Raw genomic sequence first — 25,516 nt, forward strand, 5'->3', positions numbered from 1 at the left:
AAAACAAAACCTTTCACCCACTTCGCACTGCTTAGCAGCCACCTCTTCACCTCCCCGTAGTGTTACTTTTTACCTCTCCTAATGTTACTCTAATTTGAAAGAATTTATTTCTGGAGCTCAGACAAGAGTTGGAACCGGGACGGCAGTTTGCAGGGCTCCTTTAAAAAGCCCACTCCTCTGCCTGTAGACACCTCAAGACTTCCCAGGCTTCGAAGGTAGGTGACAGCAGCGATCCTGCGAGCTGCGCAGTGCAGCTCTGGGCCGGCGTCCGCGGACAGCGGCGGGCTGCGGCGAGGGCCGCGAAGAGTTAACCGGGGGGCCCCGAGCCCCCCGCGCCGCGGGCGCCCCGCGCGCTCCCCCGCCCGCCCGTCCCCACCCTCGCCTTTTGGCAAGGGATTAAAGTGCTCCCCCCTGTGGCAGCAGTGACCCAGAAATGAGTTTGATTCACGCAGTCCTCCCTCCATCATAAGGCAAACGCCCGTCCGAGAGTGCCTCCGTGCGCGAGTGGCGGCTGTGTGCGCGCCGGCGAGAGCAGGGGCCCTCCCGGCTCCCCGGCCGTCCGCGCGCGGCGGCCGAACTCATGCGGCGCGGAGCCCGGCGCCTCGGCCGAAGCCCTCCGCAGCAGGTACGCGCGCGGGCCACGGGCGAGGGGCGCCGCGCGTGGGTCCGGCTGCGCGTCCCGGCCCCGCGGCGGCGGCGCGGCTGTGCAGGGCCAGCCCAGAGGCTCAGCCATATTTGATGATTTTGTTGCTTTGCTCGGGAGTTCTCGGGAGTAATTTAATGCCGAAGGTCGCTGCCTAGTGGAAATAATATAGTACGTCATTAATATGGCGCCAAAAGATTGGGTTCTCGATATGTAGCGAAGAGGGAGGGAGGCGGTCGCCGGGCGCCGCGTTACTATCCCACCAGCAACTTGGGCATTACCGGGGCGGGGACCGGAGGAGGAGAAGGACAGGATGATTTTTGGAAATCCTGAAAATTGACCTGTGTTGGATCTGTAAGTTTTATTGCGGTGGTGATTTTTTTTTTTTCCATATTGGGAGGCTGAAGACTCAGAGCTTTCTCTTTTTGGGAATTTGCGAAGAACATGCCGGTTTCAGGTGAATCGCTAATTAAACGCATTCAGGAACAGAGACCCCGCTGAGTTGGCTTTAGTTGATAGAATTTTCTGAAAAGCCAAAGTGCATTAGGCTGCATGAAAGTGGGAAGCATAGTAGCAACTTGCTAGACAGATGGCAATGGCAGAACGCAGGTTCGCGTACATATATGAATCCTGAGTGTGTGTGACCGCGTATGTATATGTGTGTGTGTGTGGGAGGGGCGGGTGGGGCAGGTGGTTGTGGGGGAGGATTGTATTTGTCCAAACCTGTGTGTAGGTTACATCTGTGTACGGTGGCCGCAGTCCTCGGTCTTGTCACCGCGTCACCACATGTCCAAAATATTCATTGCATCAATTCAAGGGCAGTGAGCAAAGGGGGTGGAGGGGCAGCTTGGCTATTAGATTCTTTTCCTCAAACGGGATTCCAGCGATTAGATCTTTTCCTTAACGGCCGGACTGCAAAGTGTAAAACCTACTTCATCGGTCTAATTGGGAAGGAGTTGCGTCGGGTCGAGCAAAGTACCGATTAATCATGAACTTAAAACGGATTGCAAATTGCAACCTTTGACACCATTTGTGAATTGTAGGGGTGGTAGGGAGGTGGTGTCTCTCAGCCTCTCGCTGCCCTAAATGAACGTGCAGTGTTGTATCCCGGACTGCAAGTTGCTGAGCCCTTCACGGTGCACGTGTCTCGTGCCTGTGAGATAGAGTGTGTGTGTGAGTGTGAGTGTGTGTGTGCGTTTGAGAGAGTTGGGGGGCTGTTGTCTGGTAGCCAGCAGGCTTTCCGGGTTGCTCGGCAGTGGCTTGCAAATGCGGGAGAGGGGTGGAATGTGGAATGTTGACCGGGGAACCGAATCCTGTCGGAACGGTCCCATTTGCTGGAGAAATTCGATCCCTTCCACCTCCTTCCCGCTCCCCACCCCCTCCCGCCCGCCTTCGGGCGGCGGGAGGCGGGGCCGAGGACGCGGCTGCTGCTCAAAGTGGCGGAGCGCGGCGGCGGGAGGCAGGTGCACGGCACCCGCCGGTGGGGGTGCCTCAACTTCCGCGGGCGTTTAAATAGCTGCCTCTCTCCCCTCCCACCGGTAATAGGTGATGTGGCGGCCGAGGGTGGCGGGGGGGACGGGGTCGGGGGAGACGCGGGAGCGAGCCTCCGCGGCACGTGGGCAGGTGCTGGGTGGCCTCGGGGCCAACTTTTGCAGCCCGCCTCTCGTGTGGGCAGAGAGGCGGCGCCGTGTGTGGAAATGGGGTCGGGCGGCGGCCGAGGCGCGGCCTCCCGGCCACGGCCAGAGGGTCACCTAACGGTCCCGGCGGCGCAGCCGGGGGGCCTCGGGTGGCGGGGCCGGCCGGGCCGCGGGAGCCCCGCACAAAGCCCGCGGCGCGGGGGTGGCCGCCGCGCCCCCGCCCCGGGAACGGCCCGCAGCCCCGTCGCCGTCCCCGCGTCGATTCCGGCGGGCGGCCGCGGGCGTTTGTTTGTTGGTTCCGCGCCCGCCTTCCTCGCCGGATGGCTTCCTGTGACAGAGGTGATACACAGTTTCCAGAACTGTCTGGGGGCGGGAGCGGGAGCGGGAGCCGAGCCCGCTCGGGGCTGCTCGCCGTCGCCGCTCCCATCTTACAACCGTTTCTCGCCGGCGCGCCCGCCGCAGCCCGAGGTGCCGCCCGGGAGGGACTCGGGGAGGGCGGAGGGGGGCACGGCGCGGCCGTTGCCAGCGGCGCAAGTGGCTTCTGGACGCGAGGGAGCGTTTGATTTGCGACTGGGGCCGTGCGGATTGGTGCAGCTGGCGGCGGCGGGGCGGGAGGAGCGGCGGCGGGGGGTGGCCACTTTCAAATGGCGAGGGCGGCGGCGGGGACGCGGCTGCGGAGGGAGCGGAGCTTGGTTGCGCCGCGAGAAGGTGTCATCACGGCACCGGGGTTGATTCCGGCGGAGGTGCAGGGAGTTACTTTCCCCTCCTCCCGCGCTGTTGTTTCTGTCGCCTCAGGAGGAGGAGGAGGAGGAGGAGGCGGGCCGGGAGGAGGCGGCGCCGCGCCGCGGCCCTGCGCACTCCCAGGCGGCCGGCCGGAGCCGCGCGGTGCGCTCCCGGTGCGGGATGGCGGCCCGGCCCTCTCGGAACCCCCGGCAGGGAGCCGCAGTTTCCTCCCTCTGGTCCCCGTGCACCCCGCTCCCTGCCGCCGTCCCACTCCCAGCCCACCGGCCCTTCTCGCTCCCCCCGGCTCCCTCGCGCCCGGCTCGGGCTTTTCCACCCCGGGCTCCCCCTCCTGGGCGCGCAGGGGCGGCCGCCAGTGCAGGCGCCGGTAAATGCAGCGACCAAACAAAAAAGCGGGCGATTTAAACGTGCCTTCGAAGCCGGTTTAAAAGCTGCCGGCTTTCCCAGTTACGTGGAGGCAGCCGGTTGTCCTGCCACACCTGGCAGGGCCCAGGGGGCGTCGCCTGCTTGACTTATTTAATCCCGGCTGGGAGCGACTTTGGTTTTCCTTTTTGTAAAACGAATGAATGAATGAATTTTGGGAACAGATTTTTTTTTTCTCTCTGGAGAAGTGGGAGAGGATTTGAAGTTTCCATTATTAATGGGAGTTGCTTAAGGGTTTCCTTCAGGTTTTTATAAGGTGAACTACTTCCTTTTTAAGGCGATCTGCCGTGAGGGCCAGCACTTCAGCTACTTGTAGCTGGAGGCTAGTACCTTTCAAAGTTGATGGGCTAGTTTTGGGATTGCGGAGACTTCCTGAAAGTTGATGTGGAGGTGTGTCACCACTTATGGTTAGGGACTCCATACTGAGCCACGTTTCGATCAAATCACTGCTAATAAAGATGTAATCACTTCTAGGTGGAGAAGGAAGGGTTCCGCGTAATCATATTTAATACTGAAAACACCTTTATAAATACAATAATTGGTGGTTTGTAGGGTAGGCAGTATGTGGGGGGAGGACATAAAATGAAGTGTTTACTAATAATGCTTTCTTAGTGTATACATGCAGTAAAGAGTTGATAAAATGTTTAGTTTCGTTTACTTGAAAGGTAGAGGGGGGGAGATCTTCCATTTCCCAACTTGGCTTCCCGAATGCTTTCCAGAGCCAGAGCCAGGCCAAACGCTGGAGCCTAGAACTTGTGGTCTCCCACGTGGGCGTCGGGAACCCAAGGAGCTGTGTTTGCCCAGTTGCCTCCCCAGGCCAATGGAGGAGTGGGGGCTGGAATTGGCCCACACTGTGGCTTAATGTGCTGTGTCCCAGCGCTCACCTAAGCAAGACAGAATGATTAACCACTGTTAGCCACAAAGATCCTGAGTACCTGTTACTGTCACTTTTAACCCTAAGTCAGTTGACTTTTTGATCCTTTCACCCTTAAGTGTTTGATGTGACATTATTCATTTCAACGCTTAGAAGAACACACTTTCAACTATTTAGATGATGGGCTCTTACCGCTTTTGTTCCTATGCTAACAGAGGAGCTTGACTGAAGATCCTACACTGCTTTCTAGTAAGGAAGGCTGGGATGAGTTGCACAAAGATTGTAACTTTAGAAAACTATAAGTTCCTTTGCAAGGAGAAATGCCCTACCTTCTTGGTTCTCCCATTATTTGAGTGGTTTCCAGTGCATACACAAGTCTTGACAGTGTGCCTGAGAGGGAGATCAGAGAGCTAAATCTGGCAAGTTAAGGAAATACTTGTTTCTAGAATTAAAACTGTTGCTTAGCTGGGCCTGGTCATGAGCTGAGACTGGTTTTTAGCGGTTTAAACAAGTCACTATGAAATTGGTGTTGGCTGCACAATGGTTAAAGTTAGATTCTACAGAGGCAAATCAAAATATGCTCCTACCAGTAGGGACTCACTATTGCCTTCCAGATACTTTTCTTTGTGAATGTGTATGTGCCATGTTACATGCCGTGGACAGTTGTGTAAGGAGTGTCACCTGTTACCAGGACATGTTCAGATTTTCCCACTTGCTGCCCCTACCTCCCAATGGTAGAGTAATGGTTGAGCTCTGAAAATCGCCATCTGATCACCGAGCACTTATTACATCTAGTTGTTTCCCATAAGTGATGGTACGCCTCGGTAGCTTGGATAGAACCTCTAAGGCAGAGAACGTAAGTCTCCTGGAGGAAAAGGACTGGAAATCAAAATAGTGTTTATTGTAATTCTGAAGTCTTAAGTTTGGAGTCTGTATTCACCCACAGACTTGTTGGAAAAGGATTCAGCAAATGTTTGTTTCAGTTCTGAGGAGGTTAGAACAGCAAGCAGGAAGACCGCCAACACTGATCCGCTTGGCTGTCTTCAAGGTTTGGAGGAAGGATGAGGCTTAAAAGTTCCTCACACTGCTGTTTCTTTGCCTTGGAGTTAGGGTGTTCACCTGTTGGGTTTTGTGTGCATCTGTTAGGCTGTGGGAAGCAATGGTCTGTTTTCACTCAGGGCTTATAAAATAGCTGGAGGGAGATAAAGACATTTCAACCAGTAGTCTTTTTGTTTGGATTGCATTGAAAGTTCTGGCTTAATTGTTACAAACAGAATTCTATCAGTTTTAAACTTCTTTCCTCCTTTCATGACTAAGCCTTTGGTACCATGTTCAACAATATACATTCCCTCTGCTAGTGCATGTATGTATGATGTATATGTATTAATACATAAGGGACGTGTTTGTTTGGATTTGCTAGCATTTTAGGAGTTATTAGAACTCTGGTAGCAATTTTCACTGGGAAAGTTCCCCCAATATTTATTTGAAAGCATTAAAGAGACAGGTTGACTCCCCAGTGCCACAAGGGCTTGTCCAGGCTGAAGCCAAGGAGCCAGAAGTGCCTCTGGGTCTCATGTGAGTGGCAGGGACCCACAGACTTGAGTTACCTGCAGTTGCTTTTCCAGGCTCGTTAGCAGATGCTCATGTGGGATGCTGGTGTCCCAGGTGATGGCTATATGCACTACAGTGCAACACCGGCCCTGGAAAAGTGTTTTAATTCCTTGAGTTATTTAGTGTTCAGTCCATTCTCTCTCTTTTCAAGATCTTTCTGTAGTACTGTATTTACAACTGGATGGTTGGAGCCAGTGATGGCTTTTGGATGCCTTGCTTCTGATTCCATGTTTTGCTAACGGGTGTCCTGGGAGGCAGCAGGTTGATGGCTCAAGTGGTGTGTTCTTGGTATCCATGTGGGAGACCCAGTTTCCTCCTGCCTTCAACCCAGCCCTACTCTGGCTGTGGTAAGTTTAGAGAGTGAACCACTGGGCGAAAGATCTGTCTCTGCCTTTCAAGTAAAGGAAAAAAAATAAAACCCACAAAAACAAAAAACCCCAAATTAGACAATGACTATTTTTATTATGTTGGTAAGAACATACCTCAGAAAGTTGATACTTAGTTGAGATTCTGTTATCATTTGCCCGGTGTTATGCAAAAGCTTTGGTTTGTGGTCAGGACGGTGTGTATATTTATATAGTTTTTGCACTTGATACCTCTGATGAAGCGTGTTACTCTGTCTTCCTAGTAAGTGCCAGAGTGGCCTCCAGGACCTCTTGCTTGGTGGCGGAAGTGGTGTTTTGCATGCTTAGCTGGGCCTCAGTGTCATGGGACAGAGCAGTAGAGGTTGGTGCTAGATGCTGTTGGTGTTGTGGCCTTTCTAGGCCAGGGCATCGCTGACCACTCAGGCTGGCTTTCCTTAGCCTTAAAGGAGTGGAGGGCATTGTCACTGAGGAAACGGGCGTCCTCACCTTCAGTCTTCATGACCTTTAGAACAACAGGTGCTTGCTTACATGATGTGCTTTTGATAGTTGGCGACTGAACTTTTGGTTACTCCAAAACCAGTTTAGTTTTTACTCTTTTTTTTCCTTTGGGTAGAAGGCATATATAAGGTGATTGAGGGCAATTGAAGTAAGTTTTGTTTCAAACTCTGGGTTCTTTGGGGTTTATTATTGAAGGAATTAAGTAGTTTTCTTTTGTTGAAAGTACTTAAAGTTTAGCAGTAATATATTTGAAATAGTGTTCATTTAATGTCTCTGGCACAGGAAATTGTTAATATGAAAATTCCTACAGTTTTTGAGACGGTTTCTGAGCACTTACTTGCGGTGAAGGTTTCAGGGCTCGGGGAGCAAGTTTTTTGGGGTAGAGCTATTGGATTTATTTTCCTTTAGCACAGAGCACAGCGAGCACCATTTAGAATTTCTCTGGATTATTCAGTCTACTAGCAGCAGAGATTTCAGTGTGGAAATGTTAGGACGCATGGAAGATGTGGACACCAAGTACGCAGGCTTGTTCTAAGATCTGAAGCCCCTGGCCATCAGGCTTCAGTGGGTTTCCTTAAGGGTACCCCTGGATTCCAGTTAAGAGTTTACATCCTGCCAAGTTCTTATTATAACTTTGCTCTGATCCTTTTACTGTCACTGTTAACCTTGGGTCACGATGAGCCCGCCTGTCTGGAACGATCGTTTTATTGGTTATTAGCTTGAAATTAGTAAAATAAGCTTGCTAGACATTTTCGTTACTTAGTGTACAGTAGCCCTGAGGAAGAGCCTGAAGTGCTTCCTTGTGAGGAAAGCTCACTGATGTCTACATGTGGCCTTTAGTTAAGTTGCTTAGGGTACAGACCCCCACCTCTCCAGGTTTCATTTTTTTCCCTTGGGAACCTTGTCCATTTTCCTTAGAGAGGGACTAATTTTTTTGGGGGGGTGGTTAACTAGGTGACATTGATTCTTTACTTCATAAGCCTTTTAAAGTCCTTGCCCAAGACCTGGTAATTGATTCACCTTTAACTAAACATACATACTGTTGCTTTACAAACATCATACTGCCAGTGTGTTGATTGATAAGAGAGTTCAGTACACTTTCTCTGTTAAGGGTCAGGCAGTCAATTTAGGCTTTGTGAAACACCTGGTCTGGCGCAGCCGCAGAGCTCTGTAGCTGTCACGAGGAAGCAACTATGGAAGGAGGTGAATGGACATGCAAAGCGGTGTTCCTGTAGAAACATACTTACAGACATTGACAGTGGGGTTTGATGGGTCCTGAGGTGTTCTTTGTGCCCCCCTCCTCACCTGTTTGAACCAGGCTGTGGAGCCCAGATTGGGAGTAGTGAGTAATAGCATTGGGGACTTGGTCAGCAGATTGGTTCTGCTGCTGACATAGTCACCTTTTCTTGTAGATGAGCTGAGCTCAGGAATTTGACAAGTGGGGTGGAGATGACTAGCCTGAGGGCTGTGCTGCCCAATTCTGGGGTTCCTAGATCACCTTTGAGGGTCTAGTGTATCGCTGGGGCCTGTGTACCCAGCGGAGAGCAGGCAGATACCCACACACCGCATCCACGGGGCCAGGCAGGACGCCCTGTCTAGGGGGTTATGTGTTGGCAAAGCTGACTTCAGGTTGGGTGTGTGACAAAATCCAAGGATATGTTCTCTTGACCCTTTGCGCCGGCAGGCATCCTGGGGGTTTGCCAGGAAACCAGCTTTGAGATTTGAAGTTGTCTGCTCCCTGATGAACAGATCGTGGGGTTCAGCACCTCGTTCCTTCCAGATTGAGCTCCAGGAGGGGAAGCTCCTGGCAGGTCCCTGAGGGGGGTTGGTGGCTGGCATGTCCTGGAATATCTGTGTCCACCCACAGAAGACAGGGAACCTCTGATTTGTTCTAGGCCTGTTTGTGCATCTTGGCTCAAGCTGCTCATTTTTACAATCAGACTGTGGGTCACATTTTTAAATGATCTGAAGCCTTTACCTTTCCTGGTACAATTTTATGGGTTGTGTTTGGGAAGATGTCTTTTTGTTGTTATTACTAGATATTTAATGAGCTTCTGCGAAATTCAGAGCATCAATGTGTGAGGGTAAACTCCGATTGTCAGGGTGAAGACAGGTCGCAGGTGGTCCTGGAGATGAGGAACGGCCTTGGTTTTTGGCAGGGGTCTGTGACTCCACAGCTTTCTGATGGACCTTGCACTGTTCTGTGATTTCCTGTTTCTCCTTCTCTGTGTTGGAGATCTCTCCCTCCTGGTGCGGTGGCTCCCGCAGCTGGTGCTGCTTGAAGTAGGCGTCAGTGAGGTGCTTCGCCATCTTCACACCCCTGATGTCAATCTTTGTGGAGGTGATGATCATGAATTTCTGGTGTGTTCTACACAGAGGAACCCAGTTGAGGTCTAGTTATAGCAGCAGACCCTGGCCAGCTGCTTCAGGAACACCACCCTTGCCTCCGGGTGCCCAGTGAGGATGATGAGGACGGGCCTGGGGGGTGATGCTGGCCGCAGCTTCCTCCCATGCTGGCTGAAGGGCTTCTTGCCTGGCTTAGCAGCTTCTGAAGCATGTCCTCAGTGGGATAGTATCTAGGCATCTTGCAGAACTTGACCAACACGCACCACTGTTCTTGTCACTGCCCTCAGGCTTTGTGATGGAAGCCAGAACCTTTTCTTCTTCTTCTTGATCCTGGATTGGGGGCTGCGTACTTCCTCTTGTACAGAGCTTTCCTGTAGTACGTGGATGATGCTCCTCCCTAGGACAGGGTTCTGGCTGCAGTGGGGGTTGGGGGGGCTCTTCCTGGCCTTCTTTCCCTTGATGGGCTTCTTTTCTTCCCTGAACTGCTGGCATTGTCTACCTTCTTGGCTAGGGGTTTGTTCTTGTCCGGCTTGGGGTTGGTGCTGTTCCACCTGCCACCTTGCAAGAGGGGAAGATGTCTTACAGACCAAGTCCACGTTTGAGAGACTCTTCTGCTTTAGCACTTCCCAGACTTTACTGCTAGATTTTGCTTTGTGTTTTTTGTTTGTTTGTGACCATAATAACAAGATTTGTACAGTTGTGATGAAATGTTTGTTTTCACATGTAACTCAAATGTTGTGTGAATGCAGTTTCTGTGGAGTGTGCTGTCCCTGCCTTCCAGTAGATACCAGGCACAGTCCGTCTTGTTCTGTTCTTTACACCACTACGTACACAGTTTCCGGTGACTTAACATTGTTAGTGGTAACTGATAGTTTCTGACAACTGGCTATAATCAAGGAACAGAGTTCCTTAAGACAGCTGCATTTCAGTCTGCGCACAGTGTAATTGTCATTAGCTGTTTGAGTCTGGTTTCTGCAGAAGCCTTGGTGTATATCCTGTGTAAGAACATCTGGTTTCAGCATTTAAAAAGCATAAGATTGCCCCCTAGACACTTGACATGTATGACATGTATTGGCTTATTCCACCAGAGGTAGGGTAATGGGTTAGAGTCCCTTACTGATCTGACCCCATCCCTGTTTATTCACAAGCTGTCTCCTGTTAACACTTGTTTTTCTGAAGTGTCACCGACATGTACCTTGATTGTGACCTGGAAGTGTGTGTGTGCATGTGTGCGTAGAAAACAAAGTGAATCCTGGTTTCGAGACTCCAGGTGGAGTGGAACCCAGACCACTGATCACTGAGATGCTTTAGGAAGTAAACTTTTACTTTTGTAAAAATCTGAGGAGATTTGTCTTACCCTGACTTTCTCTGGGACATTATGAAAATGTGAGAAAAGGAATAGAACGTGCATGGCAACTGGGTGATAATACTGTGAAGAAGAATTCTGAAATCATGTCTGAACTGAAGGAAAAGAAACCTAATGTAGTCTGCCACAGGTGGAGGGAATGGCATACTCGCCAGCCATCTCTGGATTGCAGTCTTTCTGTTTTTATTTCTTGCCTCCTAAAATAGTACTCTTTGAAATGGGTAGGAAGTTGAAACATGTTTATTCCTTAAAGGCATTTTAAACTCTAATTTTCCTGTCTGGGTTATTTTTTTTTTCTATTCTTTTTGTTCTTATTTTAGGTCACCTCCTACTGATGTTGACTATTCTTACATCTTTCCAAAACTTCAGCTTTTGAGGTTCACCGTGACCTAATCAAGCAGAATAGAGGATAATAATAGCATTTTAGGGCATTATCTTAGTACCTATCCTAATTTTTCCTTTTTCATCGTAATGTCAGGCAAGATGAGCCATTGATGGCTACATCTGGCGGGAGAGGAAGGGGGAGCATAGATGGAGCATTTGTTGATGGCTGCTCATTTTAGACTGGTAGTGAAGTTGTACCCCCACATCCTCTGTTTCAGAGAGGAAGAGGGGAGCAGGCAGGGACACATGCCGTGTTGTTTTAACTTCTCTGAAAGGCAGAGTGAGACACACAGACAGAGTACCATTTGCCATCTGCTTGTTCACGCCCCAAATGCTAGCGAGAGCCAGAGTTGGGCCAGGCTGAAGACAGGAACCTGGAACGCCATCCAAGTGTCCCACCTGGGTGGCAGGCACCCAGCACTTGACCCCGTTTACTACTTCCCGTCTGCATCCATAGGAAATAGGATTGAAGTGGGGCCGGGATCTAAACTTGCACTTGACTGTGGGACGCTTGTATTCCAAGCAGTGGTTTAACCCTGAGCATCACAATGTTCCTCCCAAGTGAGGAAAGGTTTTGGCTTTCAGATCTTTGCTGTTATTACCACAGAATCATGGTAGAAGGTTAAAGTCATCAAAGCGTTTCAACACAAGTACAAGTTCCCAAGTTGTCCCGTCTGGAACACTTTGTGTTTGTCAGAACCACAGTAAACCCTTTTCTTTGCCCATACATTTTCCATAAATAAATAAACAATTGAAAGCCTCCATTTAAAATATATAAGCAAGCCTGTATTTCAATTAAGATTATTTACAAGGCAGAGACTGAGATAAACCTTGATAGAGGCAGGCTGAGCTCTGTCATCTCACAGTGCTTGCAGTAGCTGGAGCTGGGCCAGGCTGTAGCCAGGAGCCTGGAAGCAGCACAGGTGGTCCACCTGCTGCCTTCCAGTGTGCACATGAGCAGGAAGCTAGAGTCTGGAGAAGAGCCAGGACTCCAGTGTGGGAGGTGGCCTTCACCATTGAGCCAACAGTGACCTCCCAGTATTCCCCCGTCCTCCTGCCTTGCACTTTCCCTGCTTGTCCCTCTTCATATGTTTTGGGCTTCTTTGCATAGCTGAGCAAATAGAGCTAACGGAAAGCAGTTCTGAGCAGATGGAAATAGGATAAGAACTCAGGATTGGAGGCCATGTTGAGTGACTGCCATTATTGTTTGGGTGCGAATTCATTTCCTCCTATGTCAAGGAAAGTTTCAAGTACAGATGATTGGACAGTTTTGATACAGCTGCTTTTATTCAGCTGTTGTGCCTTAATTGAGTCGGCAATTAGGGAGGTCCAGAAGGGATTTAATAGATTGTCTTCCGGCTGCAGGGCAGCAATTGGATTATTGATGAATTGGCAAGTGAGAGCTGCTTGTGATTCATTCACAACCACTCAAATTTATAAACTCCGTAAATTCCGAAAACTTCCTAATTGACTTCCTAAATCGGAATCAAAAAGTGACTTACAGAGAAGTTCTATGAAGTCATGTGTGGCACGTGGGCCTTTTAAGCAACTCTAATAGGAGTAATCATTGTAGTTTACAATGATCGGTTTGATCCGCAGTCTTGTCAGGAGGAGTTATTTATTGCTAACAGAAAAACCTCTTTTCAGCTGCTTATTTTCAACTTTGATGGTTTTCCAAAGGTTTAGTGTTAAGTGGTGCAGGCAGCGTTTTCTTTAAGTGTGATATTATAAATGCTAACATTTCTAAAAGTTCCTAATTTTTTGGTTGAAATATTTAGACAAGGTTAAAATTTAAGATCTAAGCCCTTTGTCAGTTAAATCTGAGTTTTTTTTTTTTTTTTTTTGGATGTAACCCTTTGGTTAAATTGAGAAATCTGGGTTTGAGTTATAGTCACACTAGTATTTTTAGACTGTGAGCATATGAATTAGATAATGTTGCCAAATTGAAAACTTGATATAGACAACTAACTTTTGCTTTAGAAACTGAGGTATGAAACCAGCTGGGTTCATGTTTGTTTGGAGAAAGGTGGACAAATTTTGCTGTGTACATTTGGGTACATGGAGAATACATATTTCATGGCATTTAAGAAAGTGACCTATTAAAATACATTCCCCCCCCCAAGAACCTTGATAATACATAATACTTTTAAAAAATACTGAAGCTATCAGAATTTCTCTTTAAGTCCGCCCCACTTCTGAAAACAGGTGTTAGAGTTTAGCTGTTTGAGACTGGAACACTAATGCATTTAAAACGACTATACTGGAGGTTATTCCAGTTAAAGGTCAGTGAGGCAATTGAGCAAAGGCATCTCAGATCCAGTAAAAGAGTGTGTGCATGGAATACAGTTTAGGTTCAGGAACCCGGTGTTTCTCCAGAAGGGTTATTTTGATATAAAGCATGGTGATTCATGGTAGGAGTGCTGAAGGCCTTCTAATTGCGCACCTTCCACAGCTCCTCGAGTGATGTGAAGGACAGCATGTGGGCTTCATACTTGGAAAAGGAAACCCGCCTCTTTGGATAGGAACCATAAGTAGTTACAAATACGAGGCTGTCATCATCACTGTGATAACCTAGAGTTTATCACCTGAAAGTTAGTCCCCATCCCACCACAGACAGTACTGGACACATTGCTGTCTCAAATCAGCCCTTTTCCTGGGGATTGCACTGAATAAACATCTTAATCATCTTATTCCCTTGTGAAACCCCTTTCCCCTGCCTCCTGAGGTCATTCCTCATTCTTTCTTGGAATAACATACCAGGCGTGCCGGCCACCACGCCCAGGTCACCAATGTTCACTCAGATTCCTGAGGCACCTTAGGGATGGGTTCTTTTAGCTACTGGCTGCTCTTAATTTACTATGTGTCGCTGCCACCTAGCAATGGCGACACTAAAATGACGAGGCACGCTCTTGAGGGTCCAGGAAAAGCCGGAACCAGACCCCTCACTGCCAAACGCTGCATTTAAACCCTAATCTCCGCTCTCCTGTCCCCATTGGTCTAAGCTTTGCTCTCCCGCTTCTCTAGCCCTAATTCCGCCACCCTTCTTCCCGTACTTTCTGCTGCATTTCTCCCTTCTTGTATTCGTCTCTCCATACTGCTTTTACTGCTACCACTTCTGTATCCCTATCTGCCACTTTTCCTCCCCGTACGCCTTGACTTTTCCACCTGAAGATCTAAACCCTTCCCCTCTCTGTTGCCCTGTTTTTCCCATTCCGTCCGTCATTCTTTCCCCAGTCTTTCTCCTTGTCGTCCCCGAGTCCTCTGTTGTCTGTCTGTCCTCCATATAGCTTTTACTGGCTACTTTTATATTGTTCTCCACCAATCACTTCTCCCTGTGGGTCCACTTGGTGCTATCTGATAGGCTAGTAACAATGACATAATCACAGTGGAGGCATTAGCCTATCCCTGTGACTTTCTGTTTACCTGCTGGTGAGACCAACTCTGTCTCCTGGCCCTGGGCCCGCCGCCATCTTGCAACGGCCCCTCCCAAATCCCAGGAACGGCTTTAGCACCCCGCTCCCCACAACTATGGTGAACTAATTTTTTCCAGTTCTTATTTGAGGAAACAGGTTTCAAGGTCTTGAGGTGCTTTGCTGCCCACCATGTGCACAAACAGGTATTGGTAACCGACTGGCGCTGGCCACACTGGGGCCACTTGCCCAGCGATTTGCTTACTGTCCATCCTGAGGGGACCAGTGGGTACCTGAAGCACTCTGCATTCGGTGTCTTGCCTGTCATATCTCTGGCAACCAGCGCCATAGAGTTTTCATTCAATTAATATATCGGCTAATGTACTGCATTTTAATCTGAGTGGTCTAGGGGGAGTGACCCACGTAGATTTAAACAGAGGCCCTGGGCCAGCAGGTCAAACATCCACGTTTTCTGAGGAGATGGTGCCCTGAGCACACTCCCCAGTTGCTTGCCTGCCTTGGTGCAAGTCTCCCTACAGAGAGGATTGTTTTTAGCTGATCCAGACAGGGTCTTTGGCTAGCCTCTGCCCGCCCCCCCAGTCTTCTGACTCTATCAAATTTGCTTAATAGTCTTCGTCATTTTTGGGCAAAATTCCAAGTGCTAGTTAATGTATACTTTTTGACTAGACAAAGAATGGAAAATGGACATCGCTTTGAGTCCACTTTGTTAAAAGCCCAGGTGGTGCTCCCATGAGTCGTGTTGAGGACTGTGAGCCTGGGGGGCTGTCCTGGGAAGCCTTGTTTTTGACCACCAACTGACCCTTCTGTGATACCCTTGCTTTTGTATTTAACCCCTGAGAATGTATTGTGTTCCTGAATTCCTGAATTTAGACTTTTTAAAAAAAGATTTATTTATTTGAATGGCAGAATTACAGAGGAAGAGACAGAGAGAGTGAAATCTGTCCACCGCTTCATTCCTCAGATGGCTACAATGACCTTGACTGGACCAGGCTGAATCAAGGAGCTGGGGTCTCCCATATGGGTGTAGGGGCTTAAACAAGTGGACTATCTTCTGTGGCTTTTCCAGACACACTAGCAGGGAGCTGGGTCAGAAGTGGAGCACCTGGGCTTTGAACTGGTGTTCATTTGGGATGCCAGTATTGCAGGCAGCAGCTTAGTCAGTGCTCCACAGTGCTAGAATCTTTGGAGGCACACACATGTGGACCATTTGAATCATGATGCAAAGCTTGACTCTTGACTAACCTCAGGCAGGCTTCTGAGTCCTGTTTAACTAGGCACTGCCTTGGGCTCCCTCCTCTGTTTTTGCTGAATCCATTTCTACAAGAATCCTGTTTAATCTGTATAGTGAAAATCCCCCACCCTTAGTGTCTGTTTTATCTCATTTTCCTGGCTTGCCCTCAGCATTAGTCATTTTAGCCCGAAGCCCCTTATCCCTGGGGTTTCCTCTTGGTGACTTTCCTTTCCTCTGGCCTCACATTGCTCCTTTATTATTAGGCCGCACTTGTCTGTGTTGAGTCCAGTTTCTCTGTCTTCTTGCAGATTGTAGCAGTGGTCCCTATACATATTAACCTGATTCCCCTAGAGGGAAATCTTGACATCCGATGTTTAGCAAGTATCAATAGCTTATTTTGTTAATACTGTTAAAGTGAGCCATATGCTGAAACACAAAGTGATAAGTTCTAAAAGAGGAAATCCGTTGAGCTGAGTAAATGCTTGGTTGTAGAATGGTGCATCACAGGAATTCAGTGGCTTTGAGCTGAACCCCACGGAAGACAGGAATTCAAGATGAAGTGGGAGGAAGGGACAACAGGAGTAGCATTGACAGGGATTGAGAACCGGAAGCAGTTTTCAAGGGATGAGGCCTGGCGTGGCTTGGGCAGTTTAGCATAGGGTTTGTTAGGAAGAGATCCTCCCATAGGAGCTGGTAGAAATCAGAACACCTCTAAGTGCAGCTGCACCTGTTCACAGCCTCGAGGAGACAGACTTGCATAGGGCAGTTCAATAGGCATGATGCATTTGTTGTAATAATTGGAAATGGGTAAAAATTGTGGACGTGGGGAATGGAAATGTACTTAACTCAATAAAGGTGTCAGTTCTTGCCTGTTTTACCACTGTTGTGGAGATTGGGAGCCCCACTGCACTGTGTCCAGGTTCTTGTCTTCCTACATATAGAAATACAACCCATAGAGGTGAGCAGGGAAGCAGGTACTACCAAAAGTCCCAGGCATAGTACACGCTTAGATGTGATCAAGAGAGAGTTGTTCCTACCCAGGTTGCCTTTTATGGGGTAAGGAGTGGGGGGCCTGGATTCTGCTCAAAGGGGGCAAGGTTTGGGGTTCGGGCTATAGCTGCACTTGGTAATCTCCAGGACGCTGTGGTGGCATCTGATGAGTGCTGGAAAATAAGGTACAGGTGTAAGATGGGAGTGAGTTTGTACGAGGTCATGGGATTTGGGTTGCATGTTACAGCTTGTGTGTTGATGGTCCCAGCTCTTCAGTACTCAATAGCTGCCTGCCTGCGCAGGTTGGTGCTGCTGACACTGAATGCCCTTGGCTGGGTAGTTTATTGACACTGGGAGTTTGGCTTGTAGTTCTGGAGGCTGCAAAGTCTAAGGTTGAGGGGCTTCACTTTGTGAGAAGCTTTATCCTGTGGCCAGAGTCCAATTAGGAAGAACCAGGCTTACTTTTTATTTTATTTTCTTCTCTCTCTCTCTCTTTTTTAAAGCTTTATTTTTATTGGAAGGGCAGCTTTACAGAGAAGGAGAGACAGGAAGATCTTTGTGGGCTGGTTCACTCCTTAAGTAGCCACAGTGCCTGGAGCTGAGCCAATACAAAGCCAGGAGCCTCTTCTGGGTCTCTCAGGTGGGTGTAGAATCCCAACACTTTGTCCATCAGTTACTGCTTACTCAGGCCAGAGCAGGGAGCCGAAAAGGAAGTGGAGCAGCCAGGGCACAAACCAGCGCCTATATGGGAGAATCCTGGTGCTTATACAGCAAAGATTCAGCCGTTGAGCTACCATGCTGGGCCTTTTTTTTTATATTTAAAGGGAAGAGAATGACAGAGGCTCACATGTGCACGTGTGTACACACACACGCACACACACAGGAAGAAAGATCTCCCATTTGGTAGTTCACTACCTGTATGGCTGGGAATCCAGGGCTTCCATGTGGGTGGTAGCAGCCCAAGTACTTGGGCCATCCTCCACTGCTTTCCCAGGCATGTTAATAGGAAGTTGGTCTGGAAGTGGAGTAATTGGCAGCTGACCTGTTATTTCCCGTATGGGATGCCAGCATTGCAGGCAGCAGGCTAGATTGCTGTGCCACAATGCAGGCCCCCAGACTTGCTTTTCTGACCAATGAAATTAGTTCCTAAACTACACCTGTTAGTTACTAACCCTCCCCTCCCAGCATTGTTGAATTGGGGATTAAGTTTCCAAGATGTGAACTCCGGGGAAACAGGCCATAGTAGCAGAAGGACAAAGTCATGGAGCAATTGGGAGAGTTAGCCTTGGCAAGAAGTGATATATGTTGTTGGAGAAATGGGTACAGTGAATGTTCTTAAGAGCAAAGTGGCACTTAGAGTAATAAGATAAGCGTATCCATGTTAAAATACTATGGGCTTTGTCCCAAAGGTGATCCCTTCTGTGGCATGTTCCCCTTTGCACCTCAGGACTGCTCAGAGTCCTCCTTTGACTGCCCCTCTGTTCCTGTGAGCCCTGTGCTGGCCACGAGGCAGCAGCAGTAATTACTCCAGCACCTCCTAATCTATCGATATTCAGATGTTTGTGGGATGCATTATATGCTGCCATTATCTACTTGCTGCTTTCCCTGGAGTGAGTAGCTCTTGTAATTGATTGTTTCTTAATCCTGCTACCATTTAGATAGGAGTGAGCGATTGCCTTGGCAGAGCCTGGAAAGGGGTAATGCATGGACAGGCTCCTGCGTTCTCTGGCTAGCTTTGCAGTGGACCAGTGTTGGTGTGCACTTAGTGAATTGTACCTCTGAAAGATCGTAACTGCTTATCTGATGCGCTGTGAGTAACCCTGGGTGAGATAAATCTTCCTATGTCAGGGTTTAAGTGCATCACGGTCCCAGTGCAGGAGAGCCTGTGGAGCCCCAACTGGCATTCCTGTGCCAGTTCCCCTGGAGGAGCAGAGTACGGCCTTCCTAACCGTGCTTCCTTGAGAACATGAGTGTGTGTGAGGATGGAATTCAGCAGAGTTTACTCCTTTACCTGCATAATTTTGCTTGAGAGGTTATTTATGTATGTTTGGAAATGTCATTCTATTTTGGTCAGCACTTACATTTTTTACTTAATGACTGCCAGAATACTTTCTCTGATAGTTTTGTTTGGAAGTTGGAAGGAAAGTATTTTGCCTCAAAAAGATCCTGAGTTCTGCACTCATGTATTTGGGTAAGTTTAAAGAAATATATTAGATCCTCTTGATTCTCTTCCCAGATCTCCCACCTAAGTCGTCTCCCATGTGAGTGGCAGGAGCCAAATCACTTGATTTTTATCACCTGCTGTCTCTTGGGGGTGCACATTAACAGGAAGCTTGAATCAGGAGTTGGGAATTAAAGCAGGTACTCAAGTGTGGAACGTGGGTGTCTAAACTGCCTTCTTGCTGTATGGGTGAATTTAAGCTGTCTGAGTCAGGGCAGATTCAGTAAGCCTTGTTTCCTTGTTTATGTGTTGGCTGAGCTTTCTCAGCCTCTTCCTTCTCACAGTTCTCACGGCTCACGAGGTGGCAAGCTCTGTCCTCTAGTGCTGCACAAGGCTGTTACTTCTAAGGAATTCCTCTTGAGGTTGTCCTCTTCCACAGCTCGCTTGTAACACGTTTTGGGGGAACTAGAGCTGTTATTAGAAGTGAGCTGCTTTTGCCTTCCTCCTTCCTTCTTGAATTTGCTGTGGAATCCGCAGAGGAGCAGGGGTATCTTTTCTAGAAAGGTGGAGGAGAGCTTAGGGACCATGCCAGCCCTTTTTTGGCATGCATACTGCAGGGAAGACAATCATTTCCAGCAGGGAGGGCAACACCGGTGTTTCGTGTTTGGCCTTTAAAGCGTTTGGTTGGAGTGGGCTGAGTTTTGTTAGTTGTGGGTGAGTGGGTTCAAGGACTGACCCTGCTATGGTATGAAACCCTGGCCCAGCAAGCATACTCCGAAGATAGCTTCAGACGCAGGTCAAGACTCACAGCTAGTTTTTTTTTTTTTTTTTTGGTCCATGTGCCAGTGGTTTTGGAAGAATCATTTGGGAGAGCTTCTTGGAAAGAAAATAAAGTGCAGCATTGCAGTTCTGGGTTGGGGAAACTGTCTTACTGAAGAACTAACTTCCTCTACCTCAGGTTCAGGTGAGGGTGCCCGTGAGTAAAATGATGAAGGCCAGGTTACAGAAGAGGCACACTGACTTGACTGGTGTTGATATTTTCACATAGGGGGCTTCCCAGCAAAGAAATGAAAAAGAAAACGAACGAACCGAAAAGGTGATTAGATCTGGAAACTTAGATACTATTTCAGCAGAATGCTCAATGGCCAGGTGACCAGACAAAAGAGGTTTGGGCTTCCAGGGAGGTTAGCTTGTGGAAAGGTGACTCGGAAGTATGTGAGGGAAGCTTAATTGTAGGTCAGGACTCTTTATGAATAATGGCCTTTGGAGGGGGACATTTCCGTTCCAGAAGGGAAGGAGGAAGGCAAGAGGGCCTCCTGTGTCTGGTATGTCATTTGCCTCCAGCTCAAAATAACCCTTAGACCAATCTGGCATTTTTTGATCCCCTTCGGCAGGATGCATTTTCTGAGTTTATTGATTACTTTTTTTACAGGTCCATTTAGAGTAGAGCTTTTTTTTTTTAATTGCTGTGTTTTAGTACAGTGATTCCCCCCTCCCCCTGTTCTTTTGTGCCAGCCTTTGCCTGGAAACATCACATTTTGCCTGTGATTTCCAGGGAGGAAGAGGTTGGGATGTGCTTTTCTGAGGGGCTGGGTGGGTAGATAATAGACTACCAAGCTTTTGCTAACCTAAGAATGTCTAACGTCTTCTTGGGGAAGCATCGCTCTGGCAATAAATTTGGGGCTCTGAAGGATTCAGGATGACCAGGAATTTTGGTTTGGAAAAGTTTTTTTGGTTTTGTTTCAAGAGCTGACTAATCATCTGTGTAAGATCAAAAACTGACCACAACTGAAGCCATCTCTCTCTCTCTGAGACTGGTGCTAGAGCCCTGCCATTGGCAGCTCCTTGGGTAGGGAATGGGGGAGGGTGATCTGACCAGGTAGGCTGTTTTTGTACACACTGATTTCTTAGTTCTGCTGGTTTGGATTTTATTTGTCATGAGAAGAGTTGGGGTCAAGTGCAGACAGCATTAGGTTTACAATAAGAAGCTCCAAGTCCACAGTGTGACCTTGGGGAAGTCACCACTGAACCTCATTTGGCTGTAACTCCCCAGTGAGTGCAAGGCCAAAGTTTACCTATGTCTGCGGTCCCATTTGGCTGTGGCTGTTGAGTTGCTGAGGGGCTGGGGATAGTCAGGCAAGACACTTGTATTCTCACACCCTGTTGGTTTAGTCTCTAGAACTGGCTCCTAGGGTTATTTTAGCTCGATTTGCAAGAGAAGCATGCCCAGTGTAGTGTAAATACTCACTTGTTCAGACACAGCATCCTCCCTCCCCATGCCAGCAGTTTGCCTGTGCACACATAAAATATGAATCTGTCTAGTGAGGAAGCACAGTGTTCATTGCTGTGGATTTTTTCTGCAGTGCTTGCCGCCAGTCAATAAGAGACTCCTGGAGTAGTTGTAGCAATAATGTCATAGGAATATGGAGAGGAGCCTGGCGCCTTTGGGAGACCTGGTGATACTGGACTTCTCCACCCCCTCCCTTGTTTTTTTTAGAACTTGGTCTGTTAATGATTACACCTAATTATGCATCTTTTTTTTTTCCAGTTGATGATTGAAATGCTGGTTAAGGCCATTTGCTTGCTTTTGTTTGCTGTAAATTCTGGGCTGTCATCTGAAGCCCAACTTGATGATTGTGTATGATCATCTTGGGTTAAGTGCTGTCTCATTGCTTTGCAGGCTGCCTGCTGTTTCCCGGGGAGATCATGAAACGAGGTCGCCTTCCCAGCAGCAGTGAGGATTCGGACGACAATGGCAGTAAGTCCTGCTTTGTTGTTCTTGGAAACTACCAGGGTTTAGGTCAGTGTAAAAACATGATTTTTTTAAATGTAGTGCTTTAAATAGCCGAGGCCCTTTGCGTATCAGGCAGGTCAGAGAGAGCCAAGGCCTGGGGAAGCTCATCAGAGAGTGATACTGCAGGTCTGTAACTAGATCTTTCTGGGGAAGGTTGACTGCAGGCAAGCATTCCCAAGGCTTCCTGTTTGTTATCCAGGGACGAATAATCCAGTTCCAAGAGTCACTGGTGTGTCTGTTTTTCTGAAACATCGTTTATGGCACTTTACAGTTGCTGTTTATGAAAAGAGAACTTAATCAGAGCCGAGTAATTATTAACTAGTCCAGCTCCAGGGGAGATTAATGACTGCTGGGTAGGGCATGGAAATATTAAGTACTGTTTCTTGATAGATCTGGACTCTCTGCTCTTCCCTGGGCTTTATTTATTATTTTATTTATTATTTTAAAATATCTGTTTATTTTCTTTTAAAATCTACTTGGAAGGCACAGTGACAGGGAAAAAGATTTCCCACTATCTGTTCATTGCCCAATGTGCCCGCAATAGCCAGAGCTGGGATCGGCTGTAGGCTTCGAATCCCAGAGGTCTCCCATGTGAGTGTTAGGGACCCAAGTATTTGAACCATCACCTGCTGCCCTCCTAGGCACGTTAGCAGGGGGCCAGATGGGAAGTAGAGCACCCTGGATGAGAACTGTTGCTCCGATGTGGGATCCTCCCGTCATAAGCAGGGGCATAACCTGCTGTGCCCCAACTCCCGCCCACCCTTTTGCTTTTAAAATGACACAGTACCGCTGCCTGCATCTCGGCTCTGGCAGCTTCGTGTTTTCACAGTGCAGCTGAGAAGCAGAAGTTAGTTGGCTTCCAGGCAGTCAAAATAAATGTCACACAGTGTCTGTGTATTGAGAAGCTAACAGACTACTCAGAACAGCTCCCCTCATAAAACAGAAGGAAATTTTGTACCTAGCACGGTGCCTGAGCTCTAGCCCCATTAGCTTGCATTTCACATTACAAATTAAACGCGGGAGAGACCGCTTGAAGGACCCTTGCTGTTCGGCGTGGTGGGGAAGGAACTGGGTCCTGTTTCGAGGAACTTGGCCTGAAATCCATGTAGGCACAGCTCTGATAGGCAGTCATGAGGGCACTAACAGATGTCTTTTGGATGTGCCATGGAAGCAGAGGACATCTGCACGCAAGCTGGGAAGAGGGAGTCCACGGAGGCTCTAGAGGAGGTGGCAGTGGCGCAGGTCCTGGAGGAGGAAGTATTTGCACTTTGCTGGTCTCTAAACTTACAGCAGATGCTGCATGTTAGAGAGCAAGGCTACTGGGGTGTCCCACTGAGGCCATAGAGGGTGGTGGAGGGGCCAGGAAGTTGAAGCGCAGAGTGAAAGGAAGTATTTTCATTGGTATTTCGGTGCAGTTGGACAGTGGTGGGAAGGTTGGCTGGCTGGTGCCTGGGGATGTGTGTGATGGTTGGAGGGACCTGAAGGGCTTCAGTGGAGCAGCCAAGGGATTAGGATTTGAGGCTGACAGGGGAAGCTGCTGGTATTGGGAGCACTGCAAGAGTGAACTAGGTAGGTGTTGTAAACAGGGGCTTTCCCCATATTTCAGTGAGAGACCCTGGGACCTGTCCCAAAGTGTGGGCACAGTGATGCCCTCCCTCCTACCCCCCAACCTTGGGTGGTGTGGCTTCTGAAGCTTCTAAGGCATTTGTCATCTCACAGCCTTCCTCCTTGCTTTCTTTGATGTTTGCAGTTGGAGGCAGTTTACTCCTCGAGGCAAGCCTGTGCCTTGGTGTTTCTCTGCCCCTCTGTGGTGCTGTCAAAGTGTCCTCAGCTTGCTGTGTGCTTGAGTACACAATTCTGTCCTGTAGGGATGGACAGAGTCTCAGAGTTCATCAGAAGGTTTTATAAAATGCCTCCACATACCCAGCAAAGGGACCAAGAGTCCTAATTTATCTTACAGATTCTTTTTTTCTTTTGACATTAAGCAGCAGGATCAAGCTCATTTAGTCTTGCCTTTTTTTTTTTTTTCCTTGCTTGGGGAGAGTTGGATTAAAAGAGATTCTAGAACCTTCTCTCAGACTGGAAGCCCTCCTCTTCCTGGACCAGTGCCATCCAGTAGGAAGGAAATGCTCTCATCCATTGCCAAAGAGTGAAATTTTTAAGTGTTACTAACTCAGATTGAGAAAGCCACTTGTGTACTTAGTGTGCTGTACCCCACATAGTTTAGAGGCCAGTTAAGGCTTTAAAAGATGAGTTTGGAACAAGGGAGGAGGGCACAGCCCACAACAGCTCTGAACAGTTAAGTGTTTCACCCAGAGCTCTGGTTGGAGAGAACAGAGGGACCCCGTGCAACACATATCCAAGAGCAGCCGCCTCCCTGTGCTGCACCGCTCTGTGCCGCCCCCATTGAGGAATCTTGGGGGCGGAGGATGAAGGTGAAATGTTTCCAGGGTCCTGGTAGGTTAATGGGATCAGAGATGTGAAGCTTATTCTGTTCTAGTCCTAGGACAGATGTGGCCATCTGACAGCGATGATGGCGCTGAGGGATGTGAATGGCAGTAGAAGGCAGGCGGCCTTTTGTCATAGACTTGGTTCAAGACAAAACATAAGGTTGATGTTTTATGGCTGTGCTGTCTGTCCAGGCTCAGTGATTTGATAATTACTGTGGATGCTGATCGTGGTAAACAAGCTGGCTCATTAAGAACTTTTGGAATGCCAGACCTTATAAAAATAGCCACATGTTCACGTGATAAAGTGTGCCCTTTCGATGCTCTCCTGGGCCAGCTAATTCTCAGTGTAGAGCCTGTGCCACGAACCCACTGGTGAGCTGTCAGACCGTCCTTTTGTATGTATGTGGGTGGGGAGGTAGAGGAGGCAAGGGACTGGTAGGGTGTGCCTTCTGCCCTTACTGTCATGTCCAAAAAATGAGCTTTACCTGGGATAGCTTCTGTTCTGCCCTCTTCTTCCAGCTGGGCCTGGGCATTTTTGGACAGTCCTTCTCATGGGGAGGGCTGGGTCTACATGGCCCTTTCCAGCCTCTCCAGCCTGCAGGTCTGACAGAATTTTGGCAGCAGTCTCTTGCCCAGTTATAGAACGTGTCCAAATGGGGAATGGCAGCTGCAGATGTCAGCATGGGGCCGCAGCCTCAGCCGCGGTTGGCCCTGTTGGCCTCTGGGTCTGGAACCCTTTGTGTCTGGAGCCCTCTGCCTTGTTTTCTGGCCTGATCCAGGGGAATACCAGCTTGGTATTTACACTTAGGGTTGCACGGGTGTCAGGTACCAGCGCTCATCCAGCTGCATCCAGAGTGGCTGAGTCCTCTCTCCAGGTGCCCTAGGGACCAAGCTCTGCTGTCAGCTGGCGTGTCATTTGGTGTCTGTAGGTGGTGTGTGTAGTTAACTCGGCTGCTGGGATGGGATGGCTCAGCCAGTCTCTGAAGTGACACATGGTGCCAGGGGATGGCCCCAGGAAAATAAGTCATTAATTTCCCACTTCCAGGTCAGGATCATCTGTCCTTGGGGGCTTTTGGTCAGGGGGTCCTCCAGCCACTTTGAGTATCTTTGAAACCTTCAGGAGATTTTGTTTGGTCTTTGGTGGAGCTGTGGAGGCTAACTGAAACATCAAGAGGCCTTGCTTGTGACAGGAATTGGCATCCATACACATCTGAATATATTTCCTGTAAGAAGACAAGAATTAAATAGTACTTAATACTGTTCATCTGGCACAGCTGCTTTTGCAGAACATGAAGTCTTGGCTGGGATAAAGTAGCTAAATGCAAATAGTGGTTTTGGTTGGTTTGAATTTAATGTTTGTATAATTTCTGGGGCAGAGAGGGAGAGAAGGTGAACCTTTTGCTGGTTTGCTTCTCAGATGTATATAATAGATGGGGTTGGGCTGGACTGAAGCTCAGTAGGGTCTCCCATTTGGATGCTGGGGTCCCAGCTACTTGGTCCGTCATTTGTTTTCTCTCAGCGTATGCATCACCAGCATGCTGGAAGTTGGGAGCAGAACTGGGACTTGAACC

At 48.6% G+C, this 25,516-nt stretch overlaps 1 protein-coding gene and 1 pseudogene across 3 annotated transcripts in view; one reads left to right on the forward strand and one right to left on the reverse strand.

Annotated features, from left to right (window-relative positions):
- Positions 1–502: 502 nt before the first annotated feature.
- Positions 503–25,516, forward strand: part of JADE1 (jade family PHD finger 1) — a 60,413-nt gene continuing 35,399 nt past the window's right edge. For 2 of the 3 annotated variants that reach the window (XM_040967493.1, XM_040967494.1), the window contains exons 1-2: positions 503–625; positions 21,382–21,459. In XM_040967493.1, the coding sequence (XP_040823427.1) occupies positions 21,408–21,459 (52 nt within the window). In that variant the 5' untranslated portion in view covers positions 503–625; positions 21,382–21,407. Of the gene's footprint in view, positions 626–893; positions 998–21,381; positions 21,460–25,516 lie in introns of those variants that run through there. The other variant, XM_040967492.1, reaches the window with a different exon arrangement.
- Positions 8,856–19,288, reverse strand: LOC121147514 (annotated as a pseudogene).

Source organism: Ochotona curzoniae, unplaced genomic scaffold (assembly GCF_017591425.1).
Source record: "Ochotona curzoniae isolate NIBS_2020 unplaced genomic scaffold, NIBS_Ocur_1.0 scaffold_4506, whole genome shotgun sequence".
In the NCBI taxonomy this organism is placed as follows: Eukaryota; Metazoa; Chordata; class Mammalia; order Lagomorpha; family Ochotonidae; genus Ochotona; species Ochotona curzoniae.